The sequence below is a fragment of the Panicum virgatum genome, chromosome 1K (genome assembly GCF_016808335.1).
Source record: "Panicum virgatum strain AP13 chromosome 1K, P.virgatum_v5, whole genome shotgun sequence".
NCBI lineage: Eukaryota > Viridiplantae > Streptophyta > Magnoliopsida > Poales > Poaceae > Panicum > Panicum virgatum.
In genome coordinates, this window is record NC_053136.1 from 16,017,586 (window position 1) to 16,037,237 (window position 19,652).

Sequence of the window (19,652 nt, forward strand, 5' to 3'; positions counted from 1 at the left end):
CGCGAACGCGTTGATTCTCTTGGGATCAGCCCCTAAGTAAGCATGGATCGGCCCCTAAAAGTAAGCATGGTGCGGCTGCACAACCATGCGCATGTGCACGCCACACGGTTTATTTTTCTTGAACTGACAGTCTATAGCAGCCAACTAATCGTGATTTGATGGTAAGGTTAATGCTATATAAACCATACAAGGATGAAGGACCCAATCACTGAACTAGAACCAAATCCATCCATATACAAACAATAATATCATACACACGACCGAACAAACACAGAACAGAGAGACCGATCGTCATGGCTCCAGCTCCAGTTTTCCCTCTCTTGTTGGTCGCAGCAGGATGGGTGCTGGCCATGGCAACGGCTGACGTCGCGAGCGCGTCGTCGTCAGCTCCGGCACCGACCGGATGGCTGAGGGCGCACGCGACGTTCTACGGCGGCGCTGACGCCTCCGGCACCATGGGTAAGTGTATAGCATTCCGGCATTGCCTACTAAAAATTTTCATTTACATGTGGGATGCACATATCAAATGGCAGGCGGCGCGTGCGGGTACGGGAACCTGTACTCGCAGGGCTATGGCTCGCGCACGGCGGCGCTGAGCACGGCGCTCTTCAACGACGGCGCCGCCTGCGGGCAGTGGACCCGACGTGGTGCAAGCCCGGCGTGACCGTGACCGTCACCGCCACCAACTTCTGCCCGCCGAACTATGGGCTGCCCGGCGACAACGGCGGCTGGTGCAACCCGCCGCGCCCCCACTTCGACATGGCGCAGCCGGCGTGGGAGAAGATCGGCGTCTACCGCGCCGGCATCATCCCCGTCGTGTACAGAAGGTGTGTGCATATTGATTCGCCTCTGCTACTCTCTTACTTCTTGCAGAGTATGGCGGCAGCCTTGACAGAAAACTCTCTCCTCTTGCAGAGTTCCGTGCGTGCGACGGGGCGGCGTAAGGTTCATGATCAACGGGCACGACTACTTCAACCTTGTGCTCGTGAGCAACGTCGCCATGGCAGGCTCCATCAAATCCATGGAAGTCAAGGCCGGTGATGATTCGACTGATTGCATGCCGATGGCACGCAACTGGCACTCCATGGCCTTCCTCACCGGCAAAATGCTCTCTTTCAGGGTGACCAACACCGATGGACAGACTCTTGAACTCGCAAACGTGGTGCCCCAAGGATGGAAGTTTGGCCAGACATTCGCAAGCAAGCTGCAATTCAGCTGAGCGCCACATACGCGGGGAACCTCCCTTGTGATCCATTTGTGGCCTTGTGGGTGTTAGAGATTTGTACAAATGTCGAAATGACTAGATGTTTGCAATGTAAATACACTGAGTATGCTGTTTGTGTGTGTATAGATACCAACCCATGCAAGATCTATGCCTTGTACATATCCCTAATTTAATCAAATATTATTTTATAATATTATTTTACATGTTAAGATTTTGTGTGTGCTAGGTGATTGAGGAGGTGGGAGCAGGTCAATATTATTGGATAATTTACTAATGTTTGCATGCCTTGTATATTATTCACACTATTGTCATGACATCCATAATGTAAATTAAATTTAGATAGTGGTACGGGCTCGTATCACCGCTGGTGATGCTTGTCGTACCTATCACAGCCGGCGGTGATGGACAATCACCGCCAGATTTGCAATAACCCAATATGTAGTAGTACTTTTTCCATTGGAAAGAATCTAAGATAATAGTGTGGAGACTATTGAGCTCTCGGTATAGATAATAAATACATTTCGGGTTTCACACATCCTTTTCATTGACGCATAAGGGCATGTACAATCCACAGACGGCTTGCTGTCTATAAAACTCTAGTAGACAGCATACATACGGTAGTACAGTAGACTGTCTGTTAGTGTGTCTATTAACTAATTAATGTATGTATGAGCATATAAAACATGATGGATCAATCATGCAATAGATCATTGTGTACTATTTTGTTGCCTAAAATTAGAGGACTGACTATTGTGTGCTCATGTTGGATCAAATATGATGAGTACAAGTCCACCGTCGACCGTCGTCCACCGCAAGTTAGAAAGTAGTACTCGGCCCCTCTCCATTAGAACTAGAACTCTCGTTCAGGTTCTCTCGCTTGCTTCCACCGCCGCCTTCTTCGACTCGGCCGTACATGCCGCTCGCCAGGGTTAGCGAGTAGCGCCGGTGGCCGCCGCGGGGCCATGCACACCGAGCGTCGGAGACCGCACGCCGAAGGTCCCCGTAGCTCGGGGCCAGCGCCGGTGGCCGCTACGGTGGGGCCGTGCGCGCAAGATCTCCCCTGCCCGGAGCTCGCGTCGGCAGTTGCGCGTGCTCCGTGCAGGAGACCTGGCTCGCGCTGACGGCCGCATGGGCAGGTATACGTGAGGTTACAGCAAAAACAAAAAAAAAACTTTGTGAGTATTTACTATGACACTCGGCAAAGTGAAAAACTTTGCGAGTGTCATGGTAAATACACTCGGTAAAGTGGGCAGGTTTGCCGAGTGCCGAAACGCTGACACTCGGCAAAGACTGAAGCTATGCCGAGTGCCAGTCGGTCGGACACTCGGCACAGTTTTAAAGTTTGCCGAGTGATTTCCGTCCGGCACTCGGCAAAGCCTCCGTTCACGGCTGTTCCACCGACGTCTCTACATTATTTTGGCGAGTGCATACTTTATTTCGCCGAGTGTGCTGTGGCATACGGCAAAGCTTTGCCGAGTGCTCGAAAAAAGCCACTCGGCAAATTCGGCATCGCCGAATCGACGGTTGCTGTGTGCAAGATACTGAGTGTCGCACTCGGCAAAGTTTTTGCAGAGTGTATTTCGGGCTTTGCCGAGTGAGTGTTTCGGACACTCGGCAAAGCGCCTGTGTCCCGTAGTGAGAGCTTGTACTTCATGGTCATCTGCACCGATCCTTGGCTGCCGTCGACGAGCCACAGCACAATGCACAACGGGGCAGCGTTGTCGTCTGCTCGCGTTGGGCAACGAGCCCATGCCGTCGCCTCGAGGGCGTCATCGTCTCCTTGCGCTGGGGTGTTTTTTTTTTGCAAAATCTACCTCTTGTAGATGGCATACAGACGTGCGTTGTATATCCCTTAAGACCACGATCGTTAGATGAAGTAGGCACATGTTACAAGAAAATAAGAAACATGTCGCCAAACATCATAACGTATAACTATAAAAACAGCAAACAAAACGAAAATAAGAATACAAAATCTTCAATAAGAGGACACTCATAAGAATATCAAGCTAATCCCAATTCCCAATGGAGTGTTTCATATTGATGTCTAAAGTAGCTACATAAGCAACAAAGAAATGAAATGGTGTTTGAAACCACCTCTACAATGCATAATTTCATAGTATAGTTTCATAGGCTTCAAATAGCATTTAATCTTAAGAGTCAACAAGAGTTGGTGTCCTTGTACACATAGTTTCATGATAAAACTTGTTTCCTCTCTCTATTCCTAAATATGATGTCATGTCATCAAGACATCCTTATGTGGCATGCTAATTAATGAAAATGAAATCCTATCAAACTTCCTATTTGAATAGCATCTATTATCTTATTATTTGGCCAACAAAAGGAGCCTTCGCGTTCGCTCTAAAGGTCTAGAAATTACCACATTAATTGAACAAAAAAATAAAAAATAAAAATTACCCACCACTGCCATTACGATAAAAACTGGTCCAAAATAGACCTGGGCATGGGCTGCCCGACCCGACGGACCCGACCCAACCCGCCCGAAAATAGCCCGACCCGACCCGACCCGAAGAGTTTGATGGGTGGGCTCGGGTCAAAATTTTTTACCCGGTATGACTGACGGGCCGGGCACGGGCTAAAATTTTTGACCCGAAACCCGAAAAACCCGAAGGAACCCGATATTTTACATAGGCCCGGCCCGACCCGACCCGAACCCGACCCGACCCGACTGGCTGTCGGGTCGGGTGCGGGCTCAATTTTACGGCCCGGCCACCGGGTCGGGTCGGGCACGGGCCGCTAGAAAAAACACCGGGCTTTTTTTGGCCCGACCCGAACCCGACCTGGCCCGGAGGATGCCCAGGTCTAGTCCAAAATACCTCTATGTCTATTAAATAATATCCACCATTGCCATTATTGAATAATTAAAATAAAAATACCCACCGTAGCTAAGAGATTTTGTATTGATTGTGTGAGTCACCTAGCTAGGAGACAACGTTGTATCATCACGTGTCCATATATATAGGAGATATATTTACTTATTTTAAATATATAGGTGACATCAACAGGCGAGTCTCGCCGGCGCAGTTCTGTCCCCAGTCATGCGGAACCAAGTAGGGCATCCACGGCCGCTGCCGGCGACTGCCGTCCGAACCACCGCTATTTGATCGGTCGTGATTCCTCGAAGTTGTTTCAACCACACAGCTTCTCAGGTGCTTGATTCTGGTGTCTTGAAGTCATAGATTGATTTCTCTTCGGTGTCGGCATCTTGCAATCATTGGTTGATTAATCTCCTCAGCGTCTTCCCGTCTTTAGAACGACTCATTGACTTCTTGGTATTGCAGATTAATTAATCTAGACATGGAGGTGCTGGCGCAGTCCCTGGACGTGCATCAAGACACGTACCTCTATGGCACTATTGGCAACGACATCAAGCCCCCCGAGGGCAACTCCGCCGGTGTCTTCACCATATACGTAAGCTGGCTTCTCTCACCTGACCTTGATTTCTAGGCTTCCAGCTATGGCATGCTACATCTTTGCACGTCGAACTCCCTGTATGATGGTCTTCTGAAAATTATACTAGCATGTCGAAATTCCTGCACCATGCTCTTCTGAAAACTATACTTACTAGCATGTTAGTTGACAAGCTAAGGGCAGAGTATCAAACTAGAAAAAAGATATTTAATTATTAAAATAGAATGTCTTTTCAACTAATACAAACTAGGACTAATGGAGCATTAAAGTGAAAGTGATCAGAATTTGGGATTCAATTAATAACTCAACTGATAAGCTTATAAGCTTGTTATTATCATATAAGCAGGGGCCCTACATGGATAAGGCTGATAAATGTGAAAATAACGTGGTGATTTTTGGGCTCATGTATGACTGCGTGCATCATCTATGTTCAATCTGGCACCTATGTACGAACAGTCTCTGTTTTTTTTTTCATTTTTTAAAACTTCCCCTTGATCTACTTCCCTTTAAGTTGCAATTATAGTATGCATTTGTACAGTACAGACACCTCATTTGGTTTTAACTGAATAATATCCGAATGCTTCGTTTGCAAAATCAAGATTTTCCACCCTCTGACATCATGTGCTTCATTTACATCTTTTAACTTGACGTTTCTTGAGAAACCAATCAAACTAGCTGATAGATGGGCGCCGTTGATGTTGCGGTCCAGGTGCAGAATCGCACTCAACTTACGAGTCAATTAAGGAACACACGATTGACATCCCTAAATTTTTGGACAGATGAGAGGAGTACCCTGGACACATCAAGCGCAGGAGTGCAGATCAGTTCATTTCACCTCTGCAAAAAAGAGGGAAACTGAAGCAGAGTTGGGTCGACGGAATTTGCACCGTGCCGATACGTGTCTGCAGCTACGGGATTTTCCACTCTGGATTACCCCGTAAGCCATGCACACAGTGCGGCGGATGAAATGATGACCATGCACATGTCCTTGCTGGCTCGATCGCTTCGTCTCCTTCACCTGGCTGCTGCTGCTGCCTCATCTCACGCCTCCCTTTACTTGTTCACAACTACTAATTTTTAATCCTGCAGCCGCCCGATCCATCGCAAGGGTTTAGGCTCTAATGGCAGCCTATATATACACATACATCACATTCAGAGCTTACACAATCATCAGCAGAACCAGATCGAGCTACATAAACACAAGGACACACACTTGTACAGGGCGCATCCTGCAGTGCAGCTCAATCTTTCAGCGCTTTCGCAGTAATCTGTCTGTCGTGAATCGATCGATGATGATCGGCATGGCTCCAGCTCCGGTTCTCGCAGCCGTGTTGGCCGCACTCTGCTGGGCGCTGGCCGTGGCCGCAGACGGCGTCGCCACCACCGACGCGCCGGCTCCGGCGTCGACGACCGGGTGGCTCAAGGCGCACGCCACGTTCTACGGCGGCGCCGACGCCTCCGACACCATGGGTAACAACTAACATACTCCTAGCTTATTATTACTAGTCATTCCAAGAAATGCAAGTGCGCACACAGGCCGGGCAGTTGTTCACCGTGCGGTGTGTGATGTGTTGTGCCTTGTGGCAGGCGGCGCGTGCGGGTACGGGGACCTCTACTCGCAGGGGTACGGCACGCGCACGGCGGCGCTGAGCACGGCGCTCTTCGACGATGGCGCCTCCTGCGGCCAGTGCTACGAGATCGCCTGCGACCACGAGACGGACCCGACGTGGTGCAAGCGGCCCGGCGCTACGGTGACCGTCACCGCCACCAACTTCTGCCCGCCCAACTACGCGCTGCCCGGCGACAACGGCGGCTGGTGCAACCCGCCGCGGGCGCACTTCGACATGGCGCAGCCGGCCTGGGAGAAGATCGGCGTCTACCGCGCCGGCATCATCCCAGTCGTGTACAGAAGGTGTGTGCATAGCGACTTGTCTTTGCTACTCTCACACTCTCTTAAGGAATGAATGTGAAAGAGATCACTTTCAGTGGACGCTACTAGTGTCTTAACAGAAAAAAATATATTGATCGCTTGCAGAGTTCCATGCGCGCGACGGGGCGGCGTGAGGTTCATGATCAACGGGCACGACTACTTCAACCTTGTGCTGGTGACCAATGTCGCGGCGGCGGGCTCCATCAGATCCATGGAAGTCAAGGCCGCCGACTCGACGGATTGGGTGCCGATGGCGCGCAACTGGGGCGCCAACTGGCACTCCATGGCCTTCCTCACCGGCAAAATGCTCTCGTTCAGGGTGACCAACACCGACGGACAGACTCTTGAATTCGCAAACGTGGTGCCACAAGGATGGAAGTTTGGCCAGACGTTCGCAAGCACACTGCAGTTCAGCTGAGCAAATTGTGTTTCATTTGTGGGCGTCAGAGTTCAGCAAGCAAACTGTTTGTGTGTATATATAGATACGGACTACTACCCAACATCTATGCCTTGTACATATCCCCAATTTAATTATATTTTATGGTATATTTTAAGTTGAATGCCTAAGCAGGGATGATGTTCAACATGTGGAGAATTTGACGATCAGCTTTTCACAACAAAATTGCAAATACCTTTTCGTATCTTTTTTTAAATTAAAACTAGTACAGAATTTTACAAATTTACGAAACAATACTTTGTTTAAATCTAACCACTTTGCAAGCTTTCATCGCCGCAGTTGTTCAGCCCGACTGGCTTTAGGTCCGTGCCTACTACCGCGGGCTATATATGCGGATATGCCTGTGCTGCCTCTGGCTGAACTTCCAGTTACATGGTTAATAAGAGAATAAATTTCAGGAGATTTAAGGAAAAACAGAACAAGCTAGTATTCCATTATAAATTCGAAAAGAATGGGTATCTCTTAGTTTACAAACTGCCGCATCAAATATTCCCCCCCCCCCCCCCCCCCCCCCAAAAAAAAAACTGCCGCATCAAACAGGCTTTGATGCGCTGCATCCAAATGGAAAGAACACACGTACTTTGATGTACATGGAACAGTACTAATGACCGGTATACTCATAATCCTGTACAATTCAATCGCAGAGGCTGCTCTGGTTTCCATGTTTTGGTGACGTTGCAGATATCATCTAGTTGATGATGAAGCCAACTCTGTCATTGACATTGACCTTCCTACTGAAAGATAACCAAACAAAAGTTCTAGGTTCAGTCTCTTACCTAAGATGACCTCAACTTTTGTGTTAACAACTGAGAAATTGGGCACTGCCGTAATGATGGATTAGAAATTTTCTCCTTCACGCTACCTGCTTAGCCAAGGTGGGTAGATCTCATCTGGAACATTCAGCAGGAAAATAATAAGCAAAATGAACTCAGAATGTTCTCGTTCAATAAGAATGTTGGGGCTCATTTTGATGAATCTAGGAGGTATGCAGTATCGATTTCTCAAACATACCAATAAGAGTCGATCTAGCATATGATGCAAGACCATGTCCAATAGAAGAGCTTGTTCTCAGAACTCATCCTATCGGATATGGTTGAAGCTGTTGAACATGCCAGTGTGGGAAGCCTTGGCTGCAGGCTTGGGCGCTTCAGGGGTTCCAAACACATTCCAGAACCGGAGGGTCTCGTCCGCAGCTGCTGAGGCTACTGTGCAACCATCAGGGCTCTGCAGTTTCACCACACTAGAACCATCAGCAATGTTCACACTAACATATAACTCAATGCAGGTACTAAATGCAGAAGTTAGTTTGAGGAATTCACCTGAGCCATGAAAAGGACACGAGAGGTATGGCCAGTGAGTTCGGCCATCTTCACCATTGATGGGTACTTCCACAAGGTTAGTTGGTTCTGTGTGAATCCGTGTGAACTCAGCAGCTCTCTCTCATTCTTGTTCCAGAGAAGGGAGCAAACCTGTGAACCAGTGTCAACAGAGTTCAGACATGCACCGGTGTGCGTGTTCCAGAACTTGATGCACCGATCGCTGCCACCACCACCAGTTGCCAGCAAGTTGCTCTGGAATGGGCACCACGCCAGTGCCTTCACAGCGGCCATGTGATCGCCGAGCCTGTGCAGCCACCGGTTGCGGCCGGCCGAAGGCATCGAGGATGCCATCACAGCGGCCATGTGATCGCCGAGCCTGTGCAGCCACCGGTTGCGGCCGGCCGAAGGCATCGAGGATGCCATCGACACATCCCAAATGTGCAGAAGGTTGTCGTTCCCCCCGCTGGCCAGCTGCTGCCCTGATCCAGACCACTTGAGCCCGCACACCTCCTGGCTGTGCCCCTCGTATGTCTGCACGACATGGTTCCTAATCCTCACGTCATTGTTCACGATCTTGCCATCCATGCTACCGGTCGTCAGGATGCTGTTGTTCCATGCCAATGATCCAACTCTTGCCTCATGCACACCTCTGAGTGTTCTCAACTGCAGAGAAAGAACGATCTGAGTTCAGGAACAGAGAACAATAATGATTACCCCAGCATTGTGTGATGAAGCAAGATACTCTACATACCAGTCGGTTAGAGCTGGTGTCCCAGAGCTGGACGTCAGACGAGTTGAGGCCAACGGCAATGTGCCGGCCGTCAGGAGCCCAGCTGACACTGGTGATGGGGCCGCTGTCCTCGTTGACGGTCACCAGCTCAGAAGTGGATCCGCTCGAGGCGTCCCACAGGTACACCGTGTCGCCCAGAGCAATGGACAGCACGTTATTGCTCCCCCAGTCGAGCAGGTTGAGGTAGTAGTCATCAACGAGTTCCGGTGCGTCCAGAGTCCTCTCCGCAGACTGCGTATCATTTCAGGCCAAATCAGGAACCACCACCCAATTGATTCATCGACCGAGAAGCAAGACGGACATCAATCAGTAGTTCAGCGCACGAACTTAATTACCTGGGGAATGTGGCGCCGCTGCTTGGCCGGCCTGGCGTTGTGGGAGGAAGCCGCGTCGGCAGCCGCGACGTTCTCCGGTTCCGGCGGTTTGTTCCTGAAGGCGAGGATCCGCGTCCGGTTGTTGAGCAGCTTCTCGGCGAGCAGCCTCCGGTACGCCTCCTTGGACGGTGACGCCGCCGCGTTCTCCTTGTCCTTCCTGGGCTCCGTTAGCAGGTAGTGCGCCACGTCCATGTCCATCGCCGACCTGTCCGGGATGAACCTGTCGCCCTGCAGCGCGCACGCAGACCAAAGGAAAACAAACCAGCTCGGTCAGGCAAGTCGTCGAACACCTTCTACGCGCGAGCACGGAACGTTAAGGATCTCGGGGAGCTGGAGCACGGGCAGAGGGGACTCACGTAGCACTTGGCCGACGGGTTGCGCGACCCCGAGCTCAGCGGCGGCATGTAGGGCCGGGAGCCGGCCTCCTGGAGCGGCAGCCGCGCCGCCGCCGCCGCGCGGCTATTCTCAGATGAGATCGAGCGGGAGCCTGCGTCCATGGTTAGCAGAAACAGAACAACAACAAGAAAATACAGTAATAATAGCAGCAAACAGAGGAATTAATGGAACTGGAAAAAAACACACGGATTAATCGCACGTTAATTGAATACGAACGGAAACGCAAAGAAGAGGGCGAGAGAAGGGCGTGCGGTTCTCGATCTCGTGGTCTCCCCGATCGCTAGAGATCGGTGTGGGGAGGCGGAGATCGAGGAGGGCCGGGAGAGAGAAAGGAGATGCGCGATTGCGCTGTGGGGTTTAGGGTTCGGCCGCCGGCGACTATTTGTAGGAGGAGGAGGATGCGAGGGGGAACGCCGCCGCACAGCAACGGCTACTGCTGGTTGCGCCGACGCCCAACGGGGATCGGAGGAGGAGGAGAAAATATCCGTTGTAAGTTCTAGGGCTTGTGCTGCCTGGACGCGTGGCTGCGATGCGCCGCCGATCTAAGGCTGTCTCCAACAGCCTACCCATAAGGGGTAATTCACTCCAGCCCCCCATACCCATAAGGCTACCCAAACCCAAAATGGGTCATACACAGTGAAAAACCGGTCTCCAACAGAGCAGGCAAAGGAAGGACGCATTTTGCGTAGAAGGAGACTCTCGTCGTCTCTCTCCTTGACCCAAATCCTTGCCTAGCTTGTGCTTGGCCTGGCGTCGGCGCGGAGCTGCTCGGGCGGCCACCGGCGTGGACGCCGAGTGGCTGGCGCAGCCACCGGCATGGAGCTGCTGCGCGCGGCTGGTGGGAGCTCGCCGGCGCGGACTCGCTCGTGCGGACGCGGTCGCCGACACGGAGCTCGGATCTGGGGCGGGGAGTCCGCACCCGGTGGAGGTTGCCCTTGTTCGCCGGTCTGCGTCCGCCCCTGCTTGCCGGCCCGCACCCGCCCTGCTCGCCGGCCTGCCCACTCGGGCACTCGGCAACGCAGCAGCAGTGATGCTGCCACCCGGCTTCGACCCGGATGGCCGCGCACACCCGGCGCAGGGCCGGCTAGAGCACGCACAGGTATGGGGCGCGGCTGCCGCAGGGTCGGCGCGCGGCAAGCGCGGGACAAGACCGGCCTGGGCGGCGGCGCGAGTCGGGGCGAGAGGGCGCGGCCACGGACGGCCAGTGCCGGGCGGGACCGGCCGTGGCGGCGGGCTGGCCGGGAGGCATGCGGGGGAGCTGCTGTGGAGAGAGAGGCGATGCTGGGGAAGGGAAGATTTGGGTTGCTCTTTTGCGTTCTCTGCCGGAGAAGGGAGAGATTTGGGTTTCGACCCATCCGTGATGCGCAACCCATACCTTTAAATGCGTCTCGCATTTAGGTCCGGACTGTTGGAGACAGTCTAAGGATGCTGTTTTAGCTTGGCATTCCTTGTTTTCCACTCTTGTTTTCATCCTTTGCCCTTCAAATGAAATGATTACTGAACTCTGAGAATAGGGGAAACCAAGTAAGGGCAATATGTTCATATTTCCATGAAATGGAAAAAATCCGATTTACATTCTCGAACTATGGCAAAAATTTGATTTTCAATATTCAACTCCAAACTAGATAATATAGGTCATTCAACTGTTCAGCCGTGTAGATTTGACCCTTTAGATGGTTTTGAAGATGGTTTTGTATTTTTTTTAAAAAATTAATTAGATCTAAAAATAAAAACTAATTTATTTTGAGTCAGAAAAATATGAAACTAGTACAAATGTTTTTAGAAAAATATAAAATCTATTATTGCTCTATTTGAATCTTAGTTATTCAAAAATAATAGGCATAACTACTACAAACAACCAAAATTATTAACATAAAAAATATTATATCTGAATAACTGACCAGTATTGTGCAAATGGATAGGTTATATTTTTAGAAAAACATTTATACCTATTTTATATTTTTCTAACTTAAAATGAATTACTTATAATTTTTTAGTTTAAAATTGAATATTTTAATTCTCACAAAATGAAAAAACCATCTTCGAAACCAACTAAGGGGCCAAATGTTTCCGGTTACAATAGCTGGACACCATTTGTTATCCAATTTCGTAATTGCAGGTTGAAAATCGGAGTTTTGTAATGGTTCAAGAATGTAAATCGGACTTTTTCTTTTATAAAAAGCACTTAGCCATCCTTTTTACCGCGCCATATCATGTTTCCGTATCAAATGAAGAAAAGGAATTACAAAGCTTTAGCAAAGGCTATGTCCCACCAAGCATCAAGTCAAGGATTACATAAGAATTCTATCACGATAGTCGATCCGCGAGCAAACTAGATACCACTACTTGCTAAAAATATCAATGTTGTATCAATAAAATGGCCGGCCCGACCTCCAAACAAAGCCGTCATTATTTCCTTCCTAACATGTGAACGATGTTACCAAACTGAAAGACATTTGCTAACCTCAAACTCGAACGGGGCTCGAAGTTATAATCCACGCAACATCGACACAAGCGATCGACGAACCGATGGAGAGGACCGTGAACGAGTGGGGGAGGTCCAAGATCCGATGGCAATGTGAGTGACAGTGATAATAGAGGTTGAGTGACATTGTACATCTCAGAGCGTCTCCAGCAAACAAACAGATGCTACATCACGGACTATTAAATAAATAAAAAATATTATTGGAGGTGGAGAGAGAAAATATATAAGATATGAGAGATGGGTAATCTGGTAGAGATGCTCATGCTGCACTTTCAATCATGTGAATTCAGATTCGAGAGGGAAGAACAAACCTTCGCAGTAACACCGTACCCATGCCATCGGGATCATCATAGGGACACGGATAAGGATTATTTCCCTTTTTCTTTACTTTTCTTTGTAAAGTTTATGCATATATATTTCCTTGCCGACCTGCCGTAATTTGGTGGTAGCTAGTAACGACTAATGGTTAATTCACTCGCACGCCGATGGGCGCTGCAGACGCTGCCGTCCACTATCGTGCCACTGAAGAAACACACGACGACATCCATCCTTTACTTGGACAAAGGTATGTTCCGTGAAACTGCAACCAAGACCAGAGCCGCCGTTCACTTCACCATTGTAAAGTTCAGGCAGCGATCTTCTTCTCTCCAAAAGGCAAACGAGAAGGTCAGCCAAGATAGAACCGGACGAAATGTATAGCCCGCCACGCCATGCGTGTCTGCGCCTGCATTTTTCTATCTCCGGATTGCGCCGTAAGTAACGCGTACCATGTGCACGGGTACCAATGTCGTCCGGCTTGCTTGATTCGGTTATTAGTGCATTGCTAATGCTACAAGGGTGGCAAGGCCGTCTATATATACTCACCAGATCATCGCACAAATCATCACAGCAAAAATCCATCCAAAACAGAACCAGAACAAACCAGTTGTTACAGCCTGCTGCAGCACATCAGCCTTTTTTTTTCAGAGACCAGCAGTTTCAATTCCTTAGTGTCTTAGTGATTGGTATGGCTCCAGCACGAGTTGCGGCAGTCATGATGCTAGCAGTCGCCTGGCTGCTGGCCGCAGCCGCTGCTGATGACGCTGCCGCCACCGCTGCTTCATCGTCTCCTGCACCGGCGGGATGGCTGAAGGCGCATGCCACATTCTACGGCGGCGCCGATGCCTCCGGCACCATGGGTGAGCAGCCATTCCTCCTAGCTACAAGGAAGAACGGCGGAGATTATTGTATTGCTCTCTAACGCGGTGTCCGCATGATCATCGTGTTTTGCAGGAGGGGCGTGCGGGTACGGCAACCTGTACTCGCAGGGGTACGGGACGCGGACGGCGGCGCTGAGCACGGCGCTCTTCAACGACGGCGCGGCGTGCGGGCAGTGCTTCAAGATCGCCTGCGACCGCAAGAGGGCGGACCCAGCGTTCTGCAAGCCCGGCGTCACGGTGACCGTCACGGCCACCAACTTCTGCCCGCCCAACTACGCGCTGCCCGGCGACAACGGCGGCTGGTGCAACCCGCCGCGGGCGCACTTCGACATGGCACAGCCGGCCTGGGAGAAGATCGGCGTCTACCGCGGCGGCATCATCCCTGTCATGTACAGAAGGTGTGTGCAGAGACAAATGAACTTATTGGTCTCTCCTAAGCAGGAATTGTCCAAGAAACAAATCACCTTGCCACCATTGTTAATAGGACCTCTTTCGTGCAGAGTTCCTTGCGTGAAGCGAGGTGGGGTGCGGTTCACGATCAACGGGCACGACTACTTCAATCTTGTGCTCATAGCCAATGTCGCAGCAGCCGGCTCCATCAAGTCCATGGATGTCAAGAGCTCCGGTTCGGATAACTGGATGCCCATGGCGCACAACTGGGGTGCCCAATGGCACTCCCTAGCATACCTTACGGGGCAAAGTCTCTCGTTTAGAGTCACCGACACTGATGGACAGACTCTTGAATTCACGGACGTGGTGCCGAAAGGATGGAAGTTTGGCCAAACATTTGCATCCAAGTTACAGTTCAAGTGAGAGCTCCGTGCAGGGATTTCTTTCCGTGATTGATTTGTGGGATGGTCAAAGCAATGATGGAGTTGCTTGCGTTGTACATTATATTTGTTGCTTGTGTGTGTACCGATTCTTAAACAGATATAGCTTGTAAGTTGTAACTCTTATTCTTTTATGGTATATAAAGATGTTTAAAGAAGTAAAATGCACCTTTGGTCCCCGAACTTAGCTCAGAGTGTCGTACCGGTACGGCGGTACCCAAACTTCTAAAATGCACATTCAGGTCACTAAACATGGTAATTGTTTCATATATATATATATATATATATATATATATATATATATATATATATATATATATATATATATATATATATATATGAGATCCATATCTCCAAAGCTTTACAATAAATGTGTCTAAGTGGCAAGTTAATTGAGCAATGATATGGGCATAGCATATGGGGCCCACATGCTATCCCCATCTTCCTCCACTCCCCCGTCTCTCTTCTCTCTCGCTCCTTTATTTACCTCACCTTGGCCGTGTGATCGGCAGCAAGCGAGAGTGTCAGGGGCGCCGTGAGAATATTTGTAGGGCGGGTCATGCCATCACATGTCCCTAAAAATCATTTTTAAGGGTGGGTGACGTCACCCGCCCCTAGAAATATAAAGTGTGTCAACTGCTATAGTAGCTCTGCTCTATTTGTAGGAATAGGTTACCTTTTGACCCGTTTCAGGATGTTCCTACAAATCATTTTTGTAGTAGTGTGAGAATAATGTTTATGATTGCTATGATTCTACCACTACTACAAAAAACATTAACCGAGGTGAGCAAAAAGCATTAACCGAGGCGGTTTTTGCAACCACCTCGAAGGCACCGTCGCGCTTAATGTGACATTAACCGAGGCGATTTGTTGCCCGCCGTGGTAAATGAAATAAAAAAATGGAAAAGCCCGCCAAGCCCATCACGAGCCCGCCGAGCCCATCGGGCGCCGCCTCGTCCCGCCGCCGCTTCGCCTCGCCCGCTGCCGCGGCAGGCCCCTGCCCGCGTGCGCACCACGCCGACCGCCGCACGCCATGCTGGGCCCACGCCCGCCTCGTCCCGCTGCCGCCGGCGGCGGCGGCCTCGCCTCGCCTCGCCCGCCGCCGCTGCAGGCCGCTGCCCCCTGCGTCCGCCGCGCCCGCTTCGCCCCGCCGCTGCTAGCCACTGGTTTCGCCCGGATCTGGCCACCCCCGCTCGGGATCCGATGGCGGGGCAGGCGGAGGAGCCGGTGGCGGGGCTGGCGGCTCCAGGAAGCAGCGAGGAGGCCCGATGCGGTGGCCGCGAGGAAGGCCTGATGCCGCGGCTCCGGGCGGCGGCTCGGAGGCCCGACGTGGCAGCATGGGGCGGCGTCGAGGAGGAATCCAGGGGAGAGGGGAGGTGGAAAGGAGAGTGAGGGGAGGCGGCGGTGTTTGAAGACTGGAGAGAGAGGAGGTTGCCTGTGAACCCTAACTCCGCAATATATATGGAAGTCTCTTATTGGGCTTTTTGGGCCTGTTTGGGCCTTAGCATTTTCGAAGACGGGCTTCATTGTGCGTCCGCCTCGGTTAATCTATTAACCGAGGCGTTTTCTTTACAATAACCGTCTCGATTAATCAATATTATCCGAGGCGGTTATTTTAAGTTAGACCGCCTCGGTTAACACATTTTGTGAGATAGTTTTATTAACCGCCTCGGTTAATAAAAAGTGACCGCCTCACCTCGGTTAGAAAATGTGCCCGCCTCGGTTAGAAAATGTGCCCGCCTCCAAGGCAATTTTAAAGTGCCTCGGTAAATGAAGTTTTGTAGTAGTGTACTACTCCCTCCGTCCCATAAAACTAGTCATCCTAGAAATTTTAAGACAAATTAACAAGAAGGTAAAATGACTATGTTTGACCCTATATATTATTCATATTTGGCACTAATTGATTCTTGCATGCACATGCACTTTCTAAATAGAGTAGGGTGACTTGTTTTTTGGGAGAGATTTTGAATCCTAGGATGACTAGTATTTTGGGACGGAGGGAGTATGATCCAACGACCAAAATTTGATAAGATGAGGCATACGATTTTCTACCATCACCCTACTAGATACATATATACGATTCTTCGTAAGATCTACCTTAGATCTTGATAAGATTTTTGTCACACTAGTGTCAATACAATCGAGACTAGGGTCCCCATATTAACAATCATCATGCTATTTTTATCTTAACACGCAGGAGAATTGTATGTTATTATACAGCTAAAAATGATTTGGAGAACACACGTTTTTTTTGGGAACTCCTCCGTGCAAACTTCAATCTGGGCCACCGGATCAACATCCAAGGGGGTGCGCAGGTTAGGTTTTGATTTTTTAGTGCTTACATGCTAAAATGACTTTTCAATATATATATATAAGTAAATATTTATATACCGTTTATTTACAAACTTATTGAAGGAATATATTATTTTAGTTCATTTAATTTCTTTTGCTGCTGTTTAGAGCTGTTGGGGATTGCCCCCTCGCAAAGCTCGCAAGTGGCCGAAGGTATGCCCGAAAATAGTGGATTAACACTAACGCATTGAACATTCCCATCCTCCCTGAGTACAAAGGTCAGGAAGAAATAAGGAACCATCGAAGAGAAAAGCTCCTGAAGGTCGAAGAGGTCATCTTGGCCCACGCTCTTGAAGACGGCAAAGCGAACCTTCGGACTTCAATCTGAAGGTTCAGCAACAAGGCCTTCGGTGAAAAGCTCCAAAAGGCAACTCGAAGAACGCCACCGAAGGTTACACGACATCGTGAAGCATGTGACTTAAGTAGAAGTGGGCAAATCGAATTGTCCAACTAGAAATTACTAAATACCTCTGTTGTAATCACTTGACCTCCGGGAAAATCGAAGGGGCATTCTTGGAATATTGTAATAAGGTTGGGGGTATAAATAGCCCCATACCTAGACATTGTACGGGGTTGGACATTAAGAGATTGATAGTGCAATTGCGATCGTGCATTTGATTTCTCCTGTGTCCCTTAGTTTTAACCTTTGCTTTCCTTTCCCTGTTCGGCAATCATACAAACGATCCCAACAAGAGCCGGATAGGACATGGATGTACAAAGAACGAAGGATAGATGTCTACTTTTATGGAGAACTCGATAAATTCATTTAAGCTGCGGAGTACCACACAAGAAATAAGAAGATACAGAGGACACCTTGCCCATGCAAAATCTGCAAGAATATAAGAGTATTCGAAGAGATAACTATAATCAGATCGCATGTGTAGTGGGTGATTTTGTGAGAACTACACGATTTGAATGTATCATGACGAGAATGCTCTCTCTCCGACAGATTATACACTTGAGGAAATCATACAAGACATCCAATTTGATGGATTGTTTGATTCTTATGATGATTTTGATGATGTTGGGGATGATGATGATGGTGTTGATGCGTTCCATTGTGATGTTGTCGATGAGGTTCCCATCGCTGGCGATAGTAGTGATGACAAAATTTATGACAGTGATTTTCTGAGCTAGTTGTTGCATCACATCAAAGTGAAGCTATTAGTTGGTAGTACCTAGGGGTAGCAAACATCGAGATGGTGAAAAAAAATTAGCGGATGAAAATGTATACATGTAATCAAAGGAATATTCGAAACACTGGATCATGTTTTGTTTCATACTTGAGCTGTTGACTCTAAAGACTAAGCACAGTTTGTCAGACGATAGTTTGAATGATCTACTGTGTATCTTGGCTTGCGTGCTTCCAAAGCCAAATAAAGTGCCAGCCAACACATATTGAGCCAAGAAGCTTGTCAGTCCGTTTCATGATATGTGTGGAAAGAATTCATGCCTGTCTAAATCATTGTATTTTGTATCATGGGGATAATTTCAAAGACTTGGACAAAATTCCTATATATTTTATAAGTCATAAAAAATAATGCAAGTTACTGTGAAGGTCCAGCCAATGGGAATAAATGAAAGGTAAAGGGTGTGAAGGTCCAGCCAATGGGAATAAATGAAAGGTAAAGGGTGTGAGGAATAGTGTTGCCTCTGTTGAGCCATCAGACACTAGTTTAGGCATTTCTGAGAAACAGGGCAAATTCCTACCATGGTTATGTGGTACCTCCCAGTTTCTAATCATTTGTGGCGTTTCTTCTTGAACCAAAGGATGTTGAACTGTGGGTACTACATGTGCAACACATAAGGGTGTTGTTTGTATTTTGTAATGTCACAAATAAATCTGTAAGCACACGGATACCATTGTAGCTTTTACCCATGAGTATTTCAAGATATCGTATCGATAGAGGAATGTGAGTACACTATCTACGGTTCATGTTCATCCAAGGACACACACTATGATAGGATCAAGAGGTTATAAAAGATTTCCTAAAGTCCAGAATTTAAGATAAGAAAGATCTAGCTTAACTGTTTACTTTGGGCTATCAGTTTCCCCTGGATAAAACCAGCGAGCTCTGATAATAAGGCTACTGCTATATACCCAAATGTGGAGGATTTTGATGGCACTAACAGGGCTATCACCACTTGCAGGCTACCTCTACAAATCATGGGGTGATACACCAATTAAGAGGTAAGATCTAGCCTAGACACCACGTCTATGATGTCCTTTACTAATACTAGCATTGGCCAAGAATGTCCTTCTCTATCAGGAGTCTTAGGCTAGGGTTATCCACTAAACTAGTGAACACTCAATCTAGTAAACAGCTAGGAACTAGAACTAAGCTTAAAGTAAATTACTGAAAAACATAAGAAATCACTAACACTAACTATAATTGATAAGCATCCATCGAGATACAAGCGGAGAAGAGTACCGACAAACTTGACACTTTTCCGACTCCTCCTCACTCTCTCCCTATTTTCCTACACCAAGGATGAGCTCTCAAGATCCAAATGAAGAAGAAGAGGATGAAACTCAAGTGTGGTTGTCTTCATTTTTCAACCCCCTCCCCCCTCATATATATTATAGGAGGGAGCCAGGGGGTCTTCTGCCGGGAGGATGAGCTGAAGCCTACCCAAACCAACCCTGTGCACCAATGGGGGAAGCTCCACTTGGAAGGCCAAAGGCAGTGGAGACATGGGCTGGTAGGACGACGGCCCGTGGGCCCCAACCAACCTCTCCTTTGGGCCAGAGGGACACGTATGCCCTCATGTCCTAAACAGATGAGTTGGCCTTTTGTCTTGTCAGTTTCTTGCTCTGGCAGGCCCTTTGATCCATGTGACGATACATGTTGCGCTCTGGTTCATC

General features: G+C 48.8%; 3 protein-coding genes and 1 pseudogene across 4 annotated transcripts; 3 read left to right on the top strand and 1 right to left on the bottom strand.

Moving 5' to 3' along the window:
* Nucleotides 1-293: 293 nt before the first annotated feature.
* LOC120651572 lies at nt 294-1,219 on the top strand (annotated as a pseudogene).
* Nucleotides 1,220-5,946: 4,727 nt separating this feature from the next.
* LOC120651580 (expansin-A23-like) lies at nt 5,947-7,002 on the top strand. Its single transcript, XM_039929122.1, has 3 exons — nt 5,947-6,124; nt 6,242-6,566; nt 6,690-7,002. Exons 1-3 carry the CDS (start codon nt 5,947-5,949, stop codon nt 7,000-7,002), a joined length of 816 nt encoding a protein of 271 aa, XP_039785056.1.
* Nucleotides 7,003-7,566: 564 nt separating this feature from the next.
* Nucleotides 7,567-10,393, bottom strand: LOC120697293 (cell division cycle 20.2, cofactor of APC complex-like). Of its 2 annotated transcripts, XM_039980465.1 has the most exons (7): nt 9,881-10,391; nt 9,486-9,752; nt 9,112-9,381; nt 8,737-9,023; nt 8,361-8,664; nt 8,053-8,265; nt 7,567-7,931 (listed from the first exon to the last, which is right to left on the bottom strand). In XM_039980465.1, exons 1-6 carry the CDS (start codon nt 10,019-10,021, stop codon nt 8,122-8,124), a joined length of 1,413 nt encoding a protein of 470 aa, XP_039836399.1. In that variant the 5' UTR covers nt 10,022-10,391; the 3' UTR covers nt 7,567-7,931; nt 8,053-8,121. The 2 variants fall into 2 exon arrangements, with proteins under 2 accessions (XP_039836399.1, XP_039836393.1); XM_039980459.1 differs by having other exon boundaries at nt 8,361-9,023; nt 9,881-10,393.
* Nucleotides 10,394-13,222: 2,829 nt separating this feature from the next.
* On the top strand, nt 13,223-14,571 carry LOC120651587 (expansin-A23-like). The gene is made up of 3 exons (XM_039929134.1): nt 13,223-13,583; nt 13,678-14,002; nt 14,105-14,571. The coding sequence occupies exons 1-3, from the start codon at nt 13,232-13,234 to the stop codon at nt 14,415-14,417; spliced, it is 990 nt and encodes a 329-aa protein (XP_039785068.1). The 5' UTR covers nt 13,223-13,231; the 3' UTR covers nt 14,418-14,571.
* The last annotated feature ends 5,081 nt before the right edge of the window (nt 14,572-19,652 follow it).

What these genes read in the sequence shown, in the direction of transcription:
- LOC120651587 (XM_039929134.1), top strand. Translation starts at nt 13,232, where the DNA reads ATGCTACAAGGGTGGCAAGGCCGTCTATATATACTCACCAGATCATCG. An exon ending in CGATGCCTCCGGCACCATGG is followed by an intron (nt 13,584 to 13,677) that starts GTGAGCAGCCAT and finishes CGTGTTTTGCAG; the next exon opens with GAGGGGCGTGCGGGTACGGC. An exon ending in ATCCCTGTCATGTACAGAAG is followed by an intron (nt 14,003 to 14,104) that starts GTGTGTGCAGAG and finishes TCTTTCGTGCAG; the next exon opens with AGTTCCTTGCGTGAAGCGAG.
- LOC120651580 (XM_039929122.1), top strand. Translation starts at nt 5,947, where the DNA reads ATGATCGGCATGGCTCCAGCTCCGGTTCTCGCAGCCGTGTTGGCCGCA. An exon ending in CGACGCCTCCGACACCATGG is followed by an intron (nt 6,125 to 6,241) that starts GTAACAACTAAC and finishes GCCTTGTGGCAG; the next exon opens with GCGGCGCGTGCGGGTACGGG. An exon ending in ATCCCAGTCGTGTACAGAAG is followed by an intron (nt 6,567 to 6,689) that starts GTGTGTGCATAG and finishes GATCGCTTGCAG; the next exon opens with AGTTCCATGCGCGCGACGGG.
- LOC120697293 (XM_039980459.1), bottom strand. Translation starts at nt 10,021, where the DNA reads ATGGACGCAGGCTCCCGCTCGATCTCATCTGAGAATAGCCGCGCGGCG. An exon ending in ACCCGTCGGCCAAGTGCTAC is followed by an intron (nt 9,753 to 9,880) that starts GTGAGTCCCCTC and finishes TGCGCGCTGCAG; the next exon opens with GGCGACAGGTTCATCCCGGA. An exon ending in ACACCAGCTCTAACCGACTG is followed by an intron (nt 9,024 to 9,111) that starts GTATGTAGAGTA and finishes CTTTCTCTGCAG; the next exon opens with TTGAGAACACTCAGAGGTGT.